The following is a 20,539-nucleotide window of genomic DNA, read 5'->3' as shown; positions in this document are numbered from 1 at the left end:
TTTGCCTAGTCTTGTCTCACAAATTCATTGGCAACCAACAAATTCACTTCAGTTATACGCTAAAATCATCCCATAGCGATACAGACACCAATACAAATACACAGATTAGAATGAATTTCCTTTGAGAGAGAGAAATAGACTGTGTATGTAAGAGGGAGTTAAGAGAAGTAGCATTTTTTGAATATATACTACATATCAGGCATAATAATTGGTATTTCACACAGTATTTCATAAAATGAGCACAATGCCCCCATGAAATAACTCTTATTAACCTGGTTTATACATACTATTAAAGCTTAAAGAAAGTATTTGTCCAAAGTAACACAATACTAAGCTACAGATTTCTGAGATCAGAAATTTTCATTTATTTAATATCAAAATCTATACGCGTCATATACACGTTTGCAATAAGCCATTGTGTGTCTACTTCATTCCATTAAAATTAATTCTAGAAGGAAAACTGAAGCTTAGTTTCTCATACAAAATAAATAAAATAAACCCCATGGATATAAAGTAACTCATGTAAGATTACATAACAAGTTGATGGCAGGACAGAAACGACTAACTATTCACATTCATGGTGAACTAGTTACCCTATAAGGTAGGTATTATTACTATCCAGTTTTTTTGAATGAAAAAACTGAAGCAAAGGGAAGGTAATGGCTTATCTAAAATCATAAAGCAAGTAACAAGAGGAGGAACAGAGATTTGTCCTCAAACAGTCTGGCTCCACAGCCTGTGTTCTGAACCGCTATACTAGAATTAGCCTTTCAATTGCAAGTTGGATCTCCTAATTCCCTTTCAAGCTCCATTTACTGGCAACTAAATGAACAAAAATGTCTACCTGAAATTAAGATTAAACCTTGCACTCGTGAGTTATGCATAAAAGGATCAATAATAGAAACATCAGATAAGAACCTTAGCTTGAAAATTCAAACAGTTCCATTATTTCAATTGATATTAGATATTACACCAAAATGCAAATGAGTCAATTTATGGAGATTAACCGAGCATCAAATTTTAAACTATAACTTTTCCCAGCACTACTAATTTCTGCACTTAGCTCATGTTTCCAACTCTACCACATGGATGTTTGTTAAACGAGCTTAACGATTAGAGCCTGTGTCCAGAATCATTCTAAATTGGGACCTTAATTGTTTCTGTTTCATGAGTCAGTGGGTGTAATATTTTATCTGTTGGATTTTCTAAATGCCAGTTCCATCATGTTCTGAGCACACTCTTTTGCCCACTCAGTAGACTGGGTCACCAAGACAAAACTTTGAGATAACAGGAAAATGAAGTTTTCTCATTCTCTGATTGTTCTTGTAAGCAACCAACAGACTAATATCTTCATGGGCTCATCTATCTCTTTCTCTCACTCTTTCTTCCTCTCCATTCCTCCCTCCCTCCTTTCATCTCCTCCCTTTCCATTTAGCCAACCCCAACTGTATAAATCACACATTAAAATACTCCTTTTTAAAAATTATTTTTCAAAATTAAAATCCATCCCCTAAAGACTGAATTTTAAAAAAAAGTTTCATAACTTTTTTCCCTTTTGCACTCTGTGAACTATCAAACTATAAAAAGAATGTAATGTGACCACCATTTGGCTACCACTAAATATATAAACAAACCCATTAAAAATCAACTGGAAAGAAAATTTTGTATCCTGAGTCCACTTCTTTCTCTGTTATCCATTTGGAAATGAAAAATGAAGAGAGTGGAGGATACAAGACATTTTTGGAGATCAGCTTAGGCATAATGCTTATAAACCTGAAGGGAACCAGTAGTGTGATGCAGAAAACCACTACCACCACCACCACCACCACCACCACACACACACACACACACACACACACACACACACACACACATGCTTTGAGGCCATATAAAACTAATTCTATCACTTCTGTGCTCTGTGATATTAGGACACTCATTTCACTTATCTAAACCCAAATCCACTTATCTAGAATATACATAAAGTAACAAGTGTGGCCAAGGAGATTTAGAAGGAAAATCTAAAAGTCTCAGGAAGTAAAAGCAGTTAATATAGATAGACTAACCAATGTTATATATAGCATAAATAAACCAGACACTCATGCCAGGGGCTAACCCTCTCTATCTCAGAGGCAAATAATTATACTTGATTATTGAAATCTGAAGGAAGAAGGTGGGACCAATAATAGCAAGGGTAAAAAATAGATATTAAAGACTCCTTTTCAGGGGAAAACTTAGGAAATAAGGGTCTTAAAGAATAGCCATAAATTCACATGCGATTCTAAACTTCGTGGAGGAAAGGCAAACTGAAATTTATAAGGTGCAGAAGGAGGGGCAAATGGGCTCAATGTTGAGAAAATATAGAGTAGGTATGACCCAGTTTTAAAGAGGAAACCAGTAAGAAAGCAATTATGAAGAATGTAATAAACGTTACCCTGAAAAAAAGAATAGTGAAATAAACAGTGCAATAAATGCCATCATGGAAGAAAGAAGGGACAGAAGTGTGTGTAGAGTAACAAAGGCATAAAAGACTCTCACAAGTCTGATGTGAGAGGCAAGTAGAGCATGTGGCAGAACAGGAGTATGAAGAGGTAGAATGGGCCTAGTGGTAAAGGAACTTGTACATTTGCCAGGAATCTACAGACCATTAAACTGAAAAGTGGTATGATCAGATACATTAGACCCACTGAACAGCAGAGTGGAAGATATATTGATGGTAAGTGACCAATTAAGAAGTTCTTGCAGTTATCCTGGTAAGAGATGAGACGGTGGTGATGTGTTCTGAATTGGGGAGGTGAGATATTAAGCAAAAGAATGGGTTTTGAATTCAACTACCAACGAAAACAAGTAAATTATATAGTATAATATTGAAAGCTATAAGTTTGTTTTTAATTCAGGTCCAAATACTTGTTGTGAACATCAAGTCCAAATATTTGTCATGTGGAAACAAACAATTCCTTCCAATGAAAAGCTTTTATCCACAAAAAGCACATCTCAAATAAGGAAATCTTTTTTATTATCTATTTTTTGATCACTGTTCTTCTGTCTGAACAGATGGGAAATTCCTCCTCTTAATCCAACGGAGGGCAGAAACTTCAAATGGTAAGAACTTTCTGGCATAGGTTTACAAAGAGTGCTTAAATCTATTCCAACAACATAGTGTGGGAGTATTTCAGCACAGGTTCGAACAGTTGCAGGTTTATCATTACCTTCTGAGAATACCTTTGATAAATAAACTTTATAAGAAAGTAAGGCTAATGCCTCAACTCTCTTGAATAGACAGGAATTATTCTCTGCTGTTTTTAACATTCGAACCCTCATGGGCAGGATTCCTAAACTGCCGATCACTAGAAGTGATAGCAACATATTCCATCCTTTAGAGTAAAATTATATAAATGTCAGGGGTTTTGTTTAGTTTCCCCCCCCAACCCCGAGGAGGCATATTATATACATGTAGGGGAAGAATCTTTCGTTTTTTAAAATCTCCACTTCAAATTTGGTACAAATATTCCCAAAGAATCTTTTCCAACTCCATATCCTTCCCTTTTCTTTTATTTTTCTCTGTCTCCTCCTTCTCCAGATCCAAAATAACAGATAATCTCTTTGTGTGTTTGCTTGTGGAAGAGGTGTTAGTGAAAAGATACTGATGAAATTCTTTGCTCCCATAATCTCTCTCACACAAATCCACCTCATTGCCCTGGCCCCCATAGAAATAATAACAGGGAAACAGACAGTAACAGAAAAGAAAAGGCAAAAGAACCACTAAGAATGAAACATGGACCAAGCTGAAGAAAGATCAGTACATACAGTACTGATACAATATAATTACTGAATTGGAAGGAATCTTAAAAATCTTCCAATCTAAGTACTTTGTTGACAATCTAACACAAAGGAGCAAACTATAGTAGATTGGAAGGCATGAGAAGACAATTGAGACGATTAAGACTTTCAAACTTAATCTGGCAAGGAGTTTAAGACTGCCTGCCCAAGAGATGTTATCCTGGGAAAGGACAGGCCTGAACTCTGTATATTTGAAACTGGAAGAGGTTGCACTGACTTCAGGTATGTAAGGAGTGTAAAAAGTATCAAATACTGCCCAATTTAGTCCTCTAAATTCTTCAACTGACTCAATGAGCCATTTCCAATTGCAGGGATGTTTTCTTGCCTCAGAATTTTACGTATTGATTCTCAATTTGAAAAACACAAATGCATTTTAAATGTACCTTAAGGCACTGTTTTTGCTGTAGTGCTTTTTTTGGTATAGATCCTTCTTGTAGTTAAAATAATTTTTCTGCTGGAGGCAGATGAGTCCTCAACATTTATTCACCTCTTTGGTTTTGGTGGTCCATCAGAAACAAGACAATGAAATAAAAGAGATAGCCCTGCTCTCCTGTTCTCCTTAGCCATCCTCAGTCACTAGTTGCCTAACCCGAAAATATCATGTATTTTAAATTGAGGATAATACCTTTTAATAATTACCTAGTTCAAATCAGTTATTTTATCTATGAAGGCATAGTAGCCTAGATGGAAAGATGATGGGTAAAGGGTTGGGAATAGAACTTGAGTGGCCTGACTTCCAACCTAGAAAATACAAGCTGCAAGAAAGGCTTGCTGGACTAGAACAGATTGTCTGGTTTCACCTCCCACCCCCAAATCTCCCCCCACCACATATCTCAGCTACATCCATATTCCAGTACTTTTTGTCATCATATTATTATCATCGCCGTAGGTACCAAGCACTGTTTGTCAAATGCTTTATGAACAATGTCTAATTTAATCATCAGAAAATCCGATGACATAGGTTCTTCAAAGTAGAAAAAGCTAAAAAAAAAAAAAAAATCAGAAAACAGACTGAACCCAAACAGATGTGCTGGTAATGAAGCACCAAGTTTCCTGAAATAAATTCAAGTTTCTGGCTAAATACATAGCTGGATAGGAAAAATGAAACATATTATCCCCTTACTCAAGAGCGATCCTAGCCTGGCAGTAAAACTGCTAAACAATCTGGCACCAGTCCACATACCTAATCCCATTTCCCACAATCTTAATGCAGTATTATACTTCTCTGGGTCCCCTTTATATGCAATGAATGCAGTAAGTTATGACTTAATGAGATTTTCCTCACGATCAAGGGTACTTAAGATGTAAGCTACATGATGGCCACTACAGTTTTAGAAACTCGCCACAAACTCGAGAATACTTGCTGACAGGAATGATCACTACAGGCATAGCTACAAGTACAAGTAAGAAAGGAAGAAACTGGAAAACACTGCAATAAAATCAATATACCTGAATGCTAGATGATTGAAAAAACATGACTGGCCAACCGGAAGATTGGTAAAAAGTTAGTGTAGCTTATGCATAAAAAGCCACAGATAGGCTCTTTTGTATAGACGTGGTAAGAAAGGGATCCAAAGGCAATATTACTAACTAAAATGTAGTATATAATTGGGAATAAGAGTGACCAAATATTACATGATTAAATAAATAATCCTGATAGAACACAGAATTGATAAATAAACTGAGTCCAGATATTAGGGGGAGGGCAGAGTAAAGGAGAAAGAGGAGTAGCGGGAAAGGCAGGGTCAGGATATAAAGAGATAAATAAGAAAAATAGCAGGGAATGGAGATTTACTCCTCTTCAGTGAGTCCTTGGAAGATGAAAAATATCATACCTTTGAAGAGATCAGCATAAGATATGTGGTTGAAGCTCCTATAACCTACTACTGACCTCTAGATGTCATAAAATGCAAGGAAATGTAAAATAGACATTTGTAATTTATACATCAGCAAGAATTCTCTGGATGTTAAAACCCTTAATGAAACTTCAAACACCCAGTTAATAAGCTTCAAATATCACAATTTTGCTAGCAAAGAGGAAAACTATACACTAAGACACAACTCAAGAAACTAAAAAGATAAAAAGGACAAGGAATTGGTAACAAGGTGTGGCCAATCCATAAAAATAAAAATAAAGTGAGCTTGGGTAAGAAATATGAAAAAGAAAAATCTGTTGACTCTCAGAAATGTTAGATTCTTAATTGGTGATACCCAAGCAAGAGAGTGTGTAATCCAGCATTTCCCAAAGTTACATGCAGAGTAGTAAATTCTTCAAGCACAAACAAATAAGAAAGAGGCAGAGTGCAGGAGATTCCTCGGTCAATGATGAGTTAAACAAAGTTAAAAAAAATTTTTTTTTTCTTTTGGCTAAAATTCTTACATGCTAGTGAACAATGAGAATCTCCAAGAGGATAGATTATGCTGTGTTTCTAAAACTTAGTTGACCACTGAATCTTTAAAAGACCATCTCATTAGAACAGACTTAGGGAAAAATGAAAGAAAAACCAAAAGGTTAAATGGCTGCCTTTGTTCTTGAACATTTCTAAGGAGTGAGAAGAACAAAGACCATCTACTGTAGTCCAACAAATCTTAAGATCATAATGATTATAAGATGCAGCATTGATCTTAGGTATTATGAAGAAAAGATGCTGTCAATTAAACTGAAATGTCATCAACTGTAAAATGTTTCTCAATTGCAATGAAATAACTTCAAAAGTAATGGTTAGGAGGAATGATGAGAAAATGTGTAATTCATTTACTGTTATATAGATTGTCTACTGAATAACTAGAACAAATACTTTTCGTCCATCTTCCTTTGGCATAGTCCCCAAATCCGGCACGAGACAGCACACTAAAGAACTGCCATAGATCGCCTCAGCTGTTTACTGTACAGATAGAGCAAAGGACTTTCAAGATGTTATTAACTTTCAGGGCTTCAAGTTCCACATCTGACTATGGGTAAGTAAATTCTCTTGCTTTCCTTCCCCCCCCCCCCCTTTACTAATTCATCTTAGCATTCTATCACCTTGACAGAACGTATTTGATCTCTTCTGCTAAAACTTCCTCCTGGTCTTGAATTCTTGTTTAATCTTCTGTAAACATGAAGAATACCTCATCAATGTCCCCCTTGCAAAATCCTTCATACAAAGGAAAGTACTTTCAAACAAATCTAAGTACAAGAAAGAAAAAGAAACTTTCAAGAACATGTCATATTTAATGAATTTATTAAGGTCAAATTAATGCATGTAAAGAAATCTATGCAAGCCTTTCAAGTTGTTTTTACCAAATCAAACATAGTGTTTAGTTGGAGAGGGGGCTCTTATTTGACAAATCAATATACTATTACTGTATGAACTAATTTCTGTGGAGCATAAAAGATTTTTCTCATGACCTGATAAATTAGCAAGCCAAAAAGAAAATGAATTGTATTGAATAATTTTTAAGGGAAAAAAGGCATCAAGCAAGGGAGAAATTAAACACAAATGACACAAGGTTCGTAAAAGGGCTTTAACAAAATCAACATGGTAACTATAGGTCTAGTCAACAGATTTAAAAAAAAAAAAAAACAAAAAAACATAAAGCCAAACAAAAACCTAAATACTAAAGAACAATTAAGCAAGTTGCCAAAAGACAAAATACTTTGGTGGGATGTCAATCAGTAACACTGAGCTGACAACTGTGCCTTAATTAATTTTGAAAATGTTTCCAATTAGTTCGTATAGAACACTAGAGGCTTCATGCTGCCTATGACTCAGTGCACTGACTCATCCACCAAAACTTTTCTTACAGAAGAAATATCCAAGCACCCGCCAGGATGCAAGATCAAAAGGAAAGAAGGTTCACCAACCTTCTTAGTTAAAGGCCTGTGATAAATTTAGATGACCGGAAGGATACAAAACAACTTTCCAGAAAGGTTTAATAGTCAGAAATAGCTTGAAAAGTTTGATTTGTTAATAAAACAATGAAAATATATTACTTTAAAATCAGTTTTGCAAATATAACCATAAAAAATGCTAGTTTTTTTAAACTATCTAGAGGATATAAATAACAAATATTAAAGTGTTTAATTAAATGTACCTATTCATTATGTGTAACCATCCCATCTTCCTAACTCTTTGAAATAGCAATGGAAATAAAATTTAGATACGAACAAAAGCCTAAAATCGTCAAAATATTATTTAGTCCACGGGAACTTTCTTGTAATTTTTTTTCAGATTTACTTTATCCTTAGTGTGATCCAAGATTACTGACCTTTCTAGAATTAACATAAATAAGTGCCTTAAATGGTTCTTCAAAAAAAAAAAAAAACCCACAAAACATAATATAAAAAAGAAGGCAAGTAACTAGCTTTCCTTGCTTTTAGTTTAAAATTTACCTCTACCTAACTCAAACATTTTATTAAATCATAGAGTTATAACAAAGGCAACTATTTTTAAAATACTTAAAAATGCTTTGAGGTTGGGAGAATGGGTAGAAGACCAGAGAAAAGAGGAATGAAAGACTCCTGCCTACAGGGAAGACAAACAAGACCCTTTACTCACAAAATAGAGACTAAGAGCGGAGGTGCTCCACAGGCCACAGCCAGTCTCAATATCCTGGAGAGCCTAGAGGATCTAGTGAGAGAAGTCAGAGTTAATACCAAGTCAGTTCCCAAACAAACAGCCAAAAGAGATCCATTAGGCTGTAGATGTCTACATGTAATTTTTAATGCTTCGTGATTCAAAGAAAATCTGAGATGAGTTACAAAGATAAATTAGCACAGAAAGTAAGAAAGTAAAGAAATGGAGATGGAAAGGGGATTAAGGTGGTAATAAAGATGGAAGAAATAAAAAAGTATAGTTAAAGTCGGTAGTAAGACTACTAATCAAAACACAGAACACGGAATGTTTATGTCCTTTGATAAAGGCAGCCAAATGAGTGTCCCAGAAACCAGTGCAAAGAAACATGCAGACACCTCCATCGCCACATCCACAAAAAATTAAATACCCACATGTACACACATACACAAGTCATAGTTGTTCAAAATCAGTCTTCCTACTTACTGCATCTTGAAAAAGATTCCCTATCAGTCCTCATAAAGAAATCACAATAAACTACATTCTCTTACATCCCTGGAAGTGAACACAACAATGGATTTCAAAGCTGTGTTACCTTTCATATCCCTTAATATAAGTAATCTATGGAATAACATGATTCAGTAAAACCAATTTTAAGAAAGTGAAAATATGATACAAGTATAGTACAGTCCTTCATAAATTTTATTTCCTCCAAACTTTTTACAAATATTAAATGGCAAAGAGTTCAAAGTCATAATCTAAGGCAAGAACATGGACTATAGCTATTTTATGTTGTTTGTTAAAGAGAAAGGCTATATATTTTACCAGTAAGAGAAGCAGGAAATATGGTTGATATACACAGACGAAACCTAATGAGCCATATGAGAATACCTGCTTAAATTAAACAAGTGCTTAATGAGTTTCATTACATAAAAGGTAAGGTAGTGCTTACTAAGAATACAATGGTGAACTTGTCCTCCACCCTCCCAAGACTAGAATATTGGGGACTACATGCAATTAAAAAATTACAGTGATGATAAGGGAAATAAGGTTCAATGCTAACTAGAGAAGAACCCAACCTGGAAATGAAATGTCAGAGAAGAAACCATTTTCAAAGAAACCATTATCTAAGCTGAGACCTGAAGCAGGAGTTAGCTCAGAGGTTCCAGTCAGAAGTCAACACTTCTAGGCTCACCTTCTTGATTCAAACCATTAAATAATAGAGCTACTTAAGGATCAAGACACTCATTTACTCAATGACAAGCAAAATAATCTAAGCCAATGGCTTCAATTTTTACTTATATGCTAAAAACTCGGTGATACAACAAAAATCATTAATGTGTCATTGTTCCCAGAAGTGTTCCCTGACTTACCTGTCCTAAGCCAGCAAAAGAACATCCGACTTTGTGCTCCTAGTTTCCCTACCCTCCACAGCAAGGAAGACCCTACGTTGTCAAATCAGGAAAAAATTACATCAATTAAAATAATGCAGAGCAAAAAAATAAATATAAAATAAGATAAAGGAGGAATAAGTGTAAAAGTTGGCCTGGATAGGAGGAGTGGGGCAGCTTCTTCAGGAGTTTTGAAAAAAGGGGTGGAAAAGCAGCTGCAGATGGACAGAAAATAGGAAGACAGAAAATAGGAAAGCTATCAGATAGTACTGTTAGGAATCAGGAGTCCCATTCACAGTTTTAAGAAATGCATAAAGGTTTTGCGTTATTTTGAAGTAACTTTTGTTTTACTGGGCTGTGTTCTTTTGACCACAACACTCCTCAAGGACTACGTCACACAGGTAAGGACTTCATAAGAAATGCATCTGACAAACTTTTTTGTCTCATGTTCATACCTCTCCACTAAGTTTCCAAACAATGCAACTGACTAGTTTTGGAAAATCCATTTTGGCTGTTTAAAAAGGATCTAAAAACACATCCAAAACAAAATACAAGATCTTCCTTTAAAAAAAAATTGAGTCTTTATCCATCCAGTGACAAGGCCGAACAGCTTCATTAACAGCTCCTTTTACCGATCTCTCTACCTTCCTTTCTTTCCATCTCTTCTTTGTTGTCTACCCTTAGCTACACTGGTGGTCTTCAGGTTTCTCAAAATTATTCTGCTTCCTCCCACAACTGTATTTCACATATTCTTCACTGTCAGGAATGCTCTTTCCTGTTCTTTAGATCTAAGCTCACAAGCCCTTCTCAAACCCCCATACTAAATCAGAAGTCTGTTAGTTATTCTCATAGCAGTGCATACCTTTCCTTGATGACAATTATCACAGTTGAAACTCTAATTTATTTGTGTCTATTACTTCTGCATTCCTGTGCTGCATAACGAATTACCCTCAGTTTAGGGGCTTAATACAATAAATATTTATTATCTCAGTTTCTATGGGTCAGGAATAAAGAAGCAGTTTAACCAGGTGATTCTGGCTTGAGGTCTTTCACAAGGTTGCAGTCAGTGTCAGCCAGTACTACATTCATCTGGCTTGTCTGAGACTGGAGAATCTGCTTCCAAGATGGCTCACTTACCTAGTGCTAGGTGTTAGCAAGAGGCCTTAATTCCACCCTGTGGCGACTTTAGCATCCTAATGGCATGTTAACTGGCCTCCCTAAGCAAGCAATTAATTTAAGAAACAGCAAGGAAGAAGCCATAATTTCTTTTCTGACAGCTTCAGAAGTCAACCACCATAATTTCTGTAATATCTTACTGGTTACATTGGTCAACCCAATTCATTGCGGGAAGGAACTACAAAGAGCATGGGTACCAGGAGATGAAGATCAACGGAAGCCATTTCTAAACTGGATATCACAGCGTGTTCACTAATTTTTTTTTAATCTCCCCCAATATATTAAACTCCAGGACCTAGACTGAGGTGCTTAATCCGAGTCATAATTCCCAACCACAAGGTGCCCTATTTCCTGCCATGTTCCAGAAACAAACACTTTAAAGCACGCTATACTTGCCTCATACCTTCTACTGCCTGGCCCACTCCTCTAAGAGACTTTTTTTTTTTTTAAAGATTTTGTTTATTTATTTGACAGACAGAGATCACAAGCAGGCAGAGAGGCAGGCAGAGAGAGAGGAGGAAGCAGGCTCCTTGCTGAGCAGAGAGCCCGATGCGGGGCTCGATCCCAGGACCCTGAGATCATGACCTGAGCCGAAGGCAGCGGCTTAACCCACTGAGCCACCCAGGCGCCCCTCTAAGAGACATTTTTAAAGTCAATTTTTAACATTCCAAAAAGAAAAACTTAAAAAGTTACATACCCTAAGATTTTTTGTCTTTTTCTTAAATGAGATTACACTTAAGTAATACTCCCAGTTAGGATTTTGTTATTTATGACATGATATATTTTAGTGAATAACACATATTAAAACTTTTTATTTTGTAAGCTGCAATTAATTTCCTTATGCATCATTATTCTGATAAGTCTATAGACTTCCAAATCTGAGAAAATGAAAATTGAAAGTTAAAAAATATACCTTCCCTTTAATCTTTAATCTTGCTGATTTCCAGAATCAGTATTAATTCAATATTTTATTCAGATAAAACATGGTAAGATTATAATACACAGTGAGGAAATAGAAAGATCTGAAATTTGATTTTCATAGAACTTTCAGGAATTTGTCATTTGTAGCAAAAACAACAAACAAGCAATCAAACAAGCAAACAAAACACTGTACCATGTATCAAAGATGAAGAAATAATTCTCATCTAATATACCACATGCCATACCAAAGTGAATTTCAAAGGACAAATGACTGAAAAACTCACTTTAGGGTAAATATAAACTCAATTATAGTTTATGAAAATCTCATTGGGGAAAGCCCCCACAGAATGAACTTAAAAGCAGCTGAAATTAATTTAATTGATTTAATAGATTCATTTTCAAGATTAACAAAAGCCCATGATAAAAAGAGAAAGACAGCAAGAACAAATTATTTCCTACCAGTTTAAAACACAGCTAATGTATTAAGGTTAAGGGACACGAATAAATTGGATTTTATGAAATATCTAATTTTTCTCACATAAAAATGATATGTATTTTAATAAAGAAGAAATGTAACTTAATAAAGAGATGCCACCCATGCATATAATTGTGATATAATTACATAGTGCCATTTCAATCAGCTAGGTGACCATCAGTGTTCCATTTTAAGACCATATCAGTTGCTGTGACCTTCATAGGAAAGAATTAAAAAAAAAGTGTCCATTTTTTACAACTCTGGCTTATCTGCAGGGAAACCCAAGAAGCATAACAATTAATGTTAATCACAATGATTTTCTTGGCATGGGCATTTCCCCCAAGAAACAGACTGAAAGTAGGAATAAATTTTACAAAGCATGTATACTTCAGGAATTACTTTTAATCTTCACTATTAAGGATAGGGTTTTACTTAACAAAGGAAGCTATAAAAACCTCATCAAACGTCACTTATTCCTAATCATTTTTTTATCATCCTAAATTTTATTTAAAATGGAAATACTGTTCCATATTACAAAAGTTATCTAATTTAAAATAAGTGCAATATCTAAATACCACAACTTGTACTTAATCTTTCAAAAGCAAAACTTTTGATTAACATCCCCAGTAGTAAACTGCTGCAAATGAGATGATTCTTCCAAAATAACAAAAACTGTTAAAATTGGACAAAGGTGACACTATTAAAAGTTTATCAGTTTGAACAAAAGATGAAACTGCAATGATTATACTGCATTTTAGTACAATTGGATATGTCCGTAAGCAAACAGAAATTCAGTGATTACAATTTTATTCAATACATTTACTGATGTCAAGAAAAAATGAGAATAAACGTTTAAATGGGAAAGATAAGGCATTCATACTTGTCTTCATATAGAAAAGGAATGCTTGGAAGTTAGCAGAAAGGAAGTACTAATGATGTAAATATATGGGCTAACTGAATTTAAATAATAAAAAAAAAACTTTAAAAAAAGGAAGTAAAATGCTAATGTAGCTAAAACACAAATTATGCTGAAATTATACTCTTCACCAAATCTAGTCAAGAATTCTTTCCAGGTCATTAAGTGTTAACATATAACTTGGCTGCTGACTTGGGCTGGGGAATCTCTTGGAGGGAGTTAATGAGGACAGGAGTCTAAGACGGTAAGAAAATTTTACTACTTTGCACATTTCAACTTTTTATCAGGATTCTACTTGAAACTTGGTCACCAGGTAATTCTCTGCCTCATACCTCTATCATACTAGGTCACAGTGCAAACACAACTCTTTTCCTTGATCCCATCCACATGCTACTCTGCGCCTTCTTTCCCCTAACCCAGTGGTGCCCAACAGGGGCATTTTGAGATGTGCTTAGCCTGTACAGAGAATCAGAGGATGCCACTGGCTTTTAATGGATGAGGTACAGGCATGCTGTATGTCTTGCAATCCACAGCACAGTGCTGCAAAAGAACCCAAATTCTATATGACATAAAGCTCAGGAAGAAAGGGAAGGACAATTAAGTCTGAGAAACTGAACTTTAATTTACATATCACACAGTACTTTTTGCAAGAATTTAATATACAGTGAATTATCTAGGAATGTAACTATTGTGTAAATTGAGAGCAACTTTACCAAGAACAGCTTTCCATTTCAGAAAATCAATTCATATTTAGCAATGCCACTTGTCATATTTAAGTGGTCAATAATCAATACGATATCCCTCTGTCAGTCTGTATCCAATCATTCTGATTGTAAGTGCAAACTCTGATACTTTGACAACATGTCCATCTCAAATCCAGTAAGCTTCACCTCTTATGCTCAGTTACTGGATCTTCTCATAAGCTCAAGATGTTCTAACTCAACATTTTTAAATCAATTACCCTAAACTTTAAGCACAAGTACTCCAGTTCTCATGGGTACATAAGAACCAAAATTCTTGCTTTCTTTCTCTCTTTCCCTCTCCATACTACTGATTCATTGCTTCATCCCTCATGTTTTATTGAGTGACCTCATTACCTTTATGGTTTAAATAATGCCTTGCAGATGACTTCTTAAATTGTTACTTTTTTTTTTAAGATTTTATTTATTTATTTGACACAGAGAGAGAGCACAAGCAGGCAGAGTGGCAGGCAGAAGGAGAGAGAGAAGAAGGCTCCCCGCCGAGCCTGGTGGGACTCAATCTCAGGACTCTAGAATCATGACTGGAGCCAAAGGCAGACACTTAACCGACTGAGCCAGCCAGGCATCCCTAAATTGTTATTTCTAATCTGGTCTCCTCCTTGCTTCAGACTAATCCAGCCAACTCCCTTCTTTACAGGAGAAACTAGATGTCCCTGAGGCACCTCAAATATCCAAATAAAAATTAATTCAGCATCTTTCCCCCAAACCTGATCTTCCTCCATTATTCTCCATATCATGTAGCAGCACCATGCTCCATCTGATTACTCACCAAAAAATAAAAGAGTGATATTAATCCACAATCCACAGCCACAACCACTCATTTTTCAATTCATCATTCACACACTAATTATTGTTGTTCTTGTTCGGATACTTATAACCTTTTATCTAATATAAAACATCAGCCTCCTTGCCTACAAATTCACCCAACATATACAGCCATCTGAGGAGCCTATAAAAAAATGGAAATTTAGCCAGGTTTTTCCTTGACTTATGCTCTTCAAAGACTCTTCATTGCCACAAGAAAAATCTCCATGCATCTTGATCCAATTAGCCTAATGGTATTTTCTGCTAAAAAGATGAATTAACACAAAAATGTTGAGTTCTCACTGCATACAAAGCAAAGGAGGGACACACATAAGCATACATACACACACACATATACAAGTAGCAAATAATCTAATCATAACTACTACTGACAACATATTAGCCAGACAACTTAACAGGTGATTCTTCCCAGAATATTTTCATTTTATAGAGACTCCTATTTACACTTAATGGTAATAAGTCCTTAAGATACAGAGATTGGAGAAAAGTCATTCCAAGAGAATAGAAAGTATTCAGTCAGTTCCAGCAGGGGAAAAAAAAAATGGTGGCATGCTCAAACTTGGTAATTTGAGAATGATGGTTTAATTAAGGGACTACTTACAAAGACACAGAGTTTAAGGGACAGTGCACAGTTCCTGGGGATCTAGCATCAAGAGACATTACCATCCCTAAGCCTAAAGGTCAAGAGGAATAAGGATTACCAGTGATTATCAAAGAGGGTTAGTTATATAGTGAGGGCCTCCTGACAGGAAGATAGCTTTTAGGAGAGGATACCATCCGATTCAAGGCAACACAAGGGAGGGTCTCAGGGCAATAAGCACCCTGACTTCACTTTCCCCTCACCTCTGATCTCCAGCTGGTATCTCCCATTTGTGTAATCCAACCAGAAGCCAAAGGGCAGGGGAGCCAGATGATGTAGTTGGGAAAGGTCAGCCTCCCAGGACACAAATAGAGTAGAGAGGGATAGAGTGGTTCTGGAAAGGTAAACAGAAGAAATCCAGTCCATTTATAAAGTTAACTCTGATAATTACAAATAATCTGTTATAGTTTATAAAAACCCTTAAAGAGGATATAATTCCAGAATCTTCCTTCTCCATATTAGGAATTGAGGCTTCGACAATCAAGTGATATTTCCAAGTTCACATTATTAAGTTGGAGTAATACATGTAATAAAAAGCTAAGTCAGGTGATAATTTCCATTACAATTCATGAGTTCTGTAAACTTCCATCAAACAATAAACTACTCAAGCCTCCAAAAGCATAAGCATCTTTCTAAGTGTTTCTCAAATGCTACCTTCTCCATGATGCATTTTCTAAAGAACCCTATTTAACATAATCGCTCCTTCCTCTAATTTGAATAATATACCTTTCTTTTTTTTTTTAAGATTTTATTTATTTATTTGACAGACAGAGATCACAAGTAGGCAGAGACGCAGGCAGAGAGAGAAGAGGAAGCAGGCTCTCTTCTGAGCAGACAGCCCGATGTGGGGCTCAATCCCAGGACCCTGAGATCATGACTGAGCTGAAGGCAGAGGCTTTAACCCACTGAGCCACCCAGGTGCCCCATGAATAATACACCTTTCTTATAACACTTATATTTTCAACTAGTATTACTATTATGGACATCTACATATGGATTATTCTCACCTGTTGAATTATAAACCTGGGAGAATTTTAAATCCATCCCACACATACCACTCAACACATGGCTGTCTTAGTGGTGTGGTCCTTATGTGAGAGAAAACCCACCTCTTTTCTCCATGAATTCCAAAGCTACTTCACCTGAGCTCTTTCTCCAACTCTAGATTTAGATGATCAAATTGTATTCAGTGCCTTCTTAATAGTTGTATTCCACAAACATAAAATAAGCCTTTAGTTAAGATAAAATATTCTGAGTATTGATTATCCCCTCTTTGTTTATTCACCCCCAATTCTGGTAACCCCTACATCCCCAAACACAATGCTAGACACATAAAAAACATTCAATACATACTTACTGGATTGAGTTTATAAGTTTTTTTAGAGCATACAAAAGAACTATAAGTAATCTGATGTAACTGAATATTGCCCCCCCTAGTCATTATGTTAGAAAGAAAAAAGTTCAAAAGTAAATATCAAAGTAGATGAGTGTGGCTTATGCAATCTAACAAAACCAGTATAATAAAATGGGGGTTGGGGATCTGGGTGCCTGGGTAGCTCAGTCAGTTAAGCATCTGCCTTCAGCTCCCACTGTAACAAAGGAAGGAAGAAAGAAAGAAAGAGAAAGGGAATTAAGTAAAGAAAGAAAACTGGGGGGAAATCTAAACAATTTCAAATGTTCAAGATAACTACAAAAATCTATTCATAGACATGTTGACCCAAAGTCCACTGACCTGCTGTGTAAATGAATTGAATCTAAAAGAGCGCTCATTTCTGAGTCAGGAGAATAAATTAACATAACAAAAAGGAAAACCATCAAAGGCTAATTGATGTATTTTGTCAATTTAGTGTTTCTGTGCTGACCTAAAACACCATTAGTACTACTTTAAATATAGTCTAAAAAATTCTGTTGATAGTCAACACATTCCCAAATCACCTAAGATAATTAAATAAAGCATCACCCATAAAATGTGAACGACCAGAAAACTGATCTAAAAGGACTTATAGTCTTCCCACTCACATTTTAACATGAAATCATATATCCCTGAATTCAGTAAAGAGAAAAAACAGTGAATGTATAATTTCTCCTCCTTTTTGAACTTTTACATAAAACATGAGAAAACAAAAAGCACAACCCAAGATTCATATAACATGTCCATTACAAAAAAAAAAAAAGTTGGATTTCTATCTCTAGCAGTAATATTATCTCATGGAAAATCATACAAAATATAACGTCCAATTTTTAAGAATATTCAAATGTTTATAGCAAGCATACACATTTCCTGTTAATTTTCAGCAACTGACAATAAATTTACAAAAATCATACTCCCTGAATGTCTCTCTTACACATCATACAAATTCCATTTTCAAGTTTGAACATTAAGTACATATGAGATAAATTATTCTTATTTTAAATATTCTTATTGACTAAAGTGTGGTATATAGTTGCACCTAATAGCAACATACATTCATTTAGAGATTAAACTATTATTTCTAGTTAATTGGTTTTCTATTCATAATTTTTTTTTTTTTTTAAGAGAGAGAGAGAGAGAGCGAGCACAGGCAGGCAGAGTGGCAGGCAGAGGCAGAGGGAGAAGCAGACTCCCCACAGAACAAGGAGCCCGATGTGGGACTTGATCCCAGGACGCTGGGATCATGACCTGAGCCGAAGGCAGCTGCTTAACCAACTGAGCCACCCAGGCGTCCCCATAAATTTTTTTACTTATTTACTTTTTGGTGTTTTTTTTTTTTTTTTTCCCAATGTATTCAATACTATTGATACATAAGTATGGAAGCAAAGTTTATGCCTTGATTAAAACAGTTACCATAGGAAATGCCTACAGATCATTCAATGGAAACACACAGAGGAAGAGCCTTGCTCTTCTTCATTAGGTATGAATATTTTATATAATACATCAAGTGGGTCCAAAAAGACAAAATTAAATTCACAACTCAAGCAGGTATTCCATTACTCAATTTATACCAAACCCTCACCAGTCTCTGAAAGGTAATAAGCCAACTAATAGGTTGAACATTAGCTATATTGAAGCTATAAACACATGGAAAGAAATACAGCAAAATTCAAATAATGGACCAGAGATTGGTAACCTCCTGTTCCAAACTGGCACTTCTTAACTGTCTGGGCAATTTCCTTAGAATTCCTTTTTATAAATAAATGTGTCAAGATCAGTAGTGATACAGTATTAGCTTGATTAGTTGGATCTATGTGGTAAAGTTTATTCAACATAAAACAATTATCAATGAAAAGCTTTGAAACAAAGTCATTTTACAAGATTAAGTTTCTATATGAAATACAATAATGCATATATTGTAGCAAGTGGGTGTTTTAGAATTTGGATGAAAAACTGTTAATTACAGCAAGGAAAGAGTTAATCCTAAATATAAACAAGAAAACAGTCCAGGTATTGAAGGTGTTACAAATCATTTTTACCTTTTACTTGAGCTATTCACAGTGCCAGACAACAACCTCTTCCTTCAAATCCTGGGCTACTAAGCCAAAAGTGATGAACTAGATAAGATTAGGTAGCCATTCATTCCAATTTAGCTTTACATACCTACATACCAACTTCTCTAACCCACTCTTTTTCTAACTCCCAAATTCTTTTGCAGCTTTGACATTCAATGTAAGTGTTACCCAAGAATTTCTTTTATCTGCTTTAATAACCATATCTAATCTTGAAAGTTTAAATATCACCTGTGTGGTAAATTCAATCTCCATGTCTAGTTCCAACCTCTGGTCTTTCATTTCTGTTGGTGAACATTTCAAATGAAAGCCCCACCTCTTCAAACCCAATTGTCCCTCTTTCCAAGTCTACCCTCAAATGGGTTTCAAATCCAGGTTCCATGCTAAACCTGAGGGCAATGACAAAGAGGGAAGTATCAAGGTTCCAGATCTCCCAAAGGATAATGTTCCTGTATCATTAACATTCCTTAGACATTCCATCATGTTCTGAAATTTTGCCTCCCTGAGCAAATGTTGCTTTCGCATACTTTGTTTTGCCTTTGTACAAATAGTTCTCTCTATTAGAATTCCCTTCCTCTCATTTACTTAGAAAACTCAGTTACTTCAGAAAATGTGTATCCACTTCATCTTCTCTGAAATCCCAGGCAGAATTGTTTCCCTTACTATAATCCCAAAGCAATCTATACATATCTCTATTATAGAATGCTTTATTCCAGAGAGTGCTTTTACCACACACTGCTTTTTTGTATCCCCATTACCTAACACAGTGTCTAACATAAAATGGTATTTTAATAAATGTCCTGCGTTTTTTACCTCCTAAATCTCTCTCGTATCTGTCCATTCCTCTCCAACTCCACAACTATCACCACTCATAACTTTTCATCTGGATGAAAGCCTCATAATTGGTCTGGACCAATCCATTCTCAAGAGTGTAGACAAAATGATCTTTTAAAAAGGCAAACCTAATTATCCCTCACCTGCAACTCCCTCTCTAGCCGCACCTTTCACTACCTTACCTAGGCATTTTCAACTTACTCAGTGGCTTCCTTATAAGCCTTCATTCTCATCATGGTTCCACCCAGCATAAAACCTTCACACATGTTCTCCTCTCTTCTCTCTTTAGCGTTTTTTGCTCTCCTCTTTACTGGTTTAATTCGTGAGATTCTTGGCTTATAATTACTTCTCCCTTAGCCAAGCCTCACCCAAACTCCCTGACTTGTTTAAATCCTCCCATTAAACAAGTTCGTACCCCCAAATATTCTTTCATAGCAGTGGAAATTTCACATTCATTTGGATGATTATTTGATAAGTGCCTGTCTTCTCTACCAAATTACAAACTCTTAGTAACTAAAGTCATGTCTAATTTTGCTCCACATTGTACCCCAGCACCAAAAGCTCTGTATCTGCTATTAGTAGAAACTATATATTTATGAATATATACTTACTGAACAAGGGAAGGGTTTCATTGTCACACTGAAACTCAGACTTTACAGCTCACTGTCATTTCATCATTTCTCCCTGTCTTTTCTTCTCTTCATCCAATCACTTGCCACATCTA

General features: G+C 35.5%; 1 protein-coding gene across 3 annotated transcripts in view; it reads right to left on the bottom strand.

The window, feature by feature from the left end:
* The window catches only part of METTL15 (methyltransferase like 15), a 201,529-nt gene that overhangs the window by 159,963 nt on the left and 21,027 nt on the right, over window positions 1-20,539 (bottom strand). The window contains exon 3 of one of the 3 annotated variants that reach the window (XM_047690353.1): window positions 8,379-8,441. The exons of the other annotated variants lie outside the window; for them this stretch is intronic. Within the exon in view, the coding sequence (XP_047546309.1) occupies window positions 8,379-8,441 (63 nt within the window). The remainder of the gene's footprint in view (window positions 1-8,378; window positions 8,442-20,539) is intronic. 3 annotated transcript variants of the gene reach the window in all.

This window comes from Lutra lutra, chromosome 10 (genome assembly GCF_902655055.1).
Source record: "Lutra lutra chromosome 10, mLutLut1.2, whole genome shotgun sequence".
Taxonomy (NCBI): Eukaryota; Metazoa; Chordata; class Mammalia; order Carnivora; family Mustelidae; genus Lutra; species Lutra lutra.
Note: the sequence above shows the minus strand (reverse complement) of the source record. Positions and strands in the feature narration are given on the sequence as shown.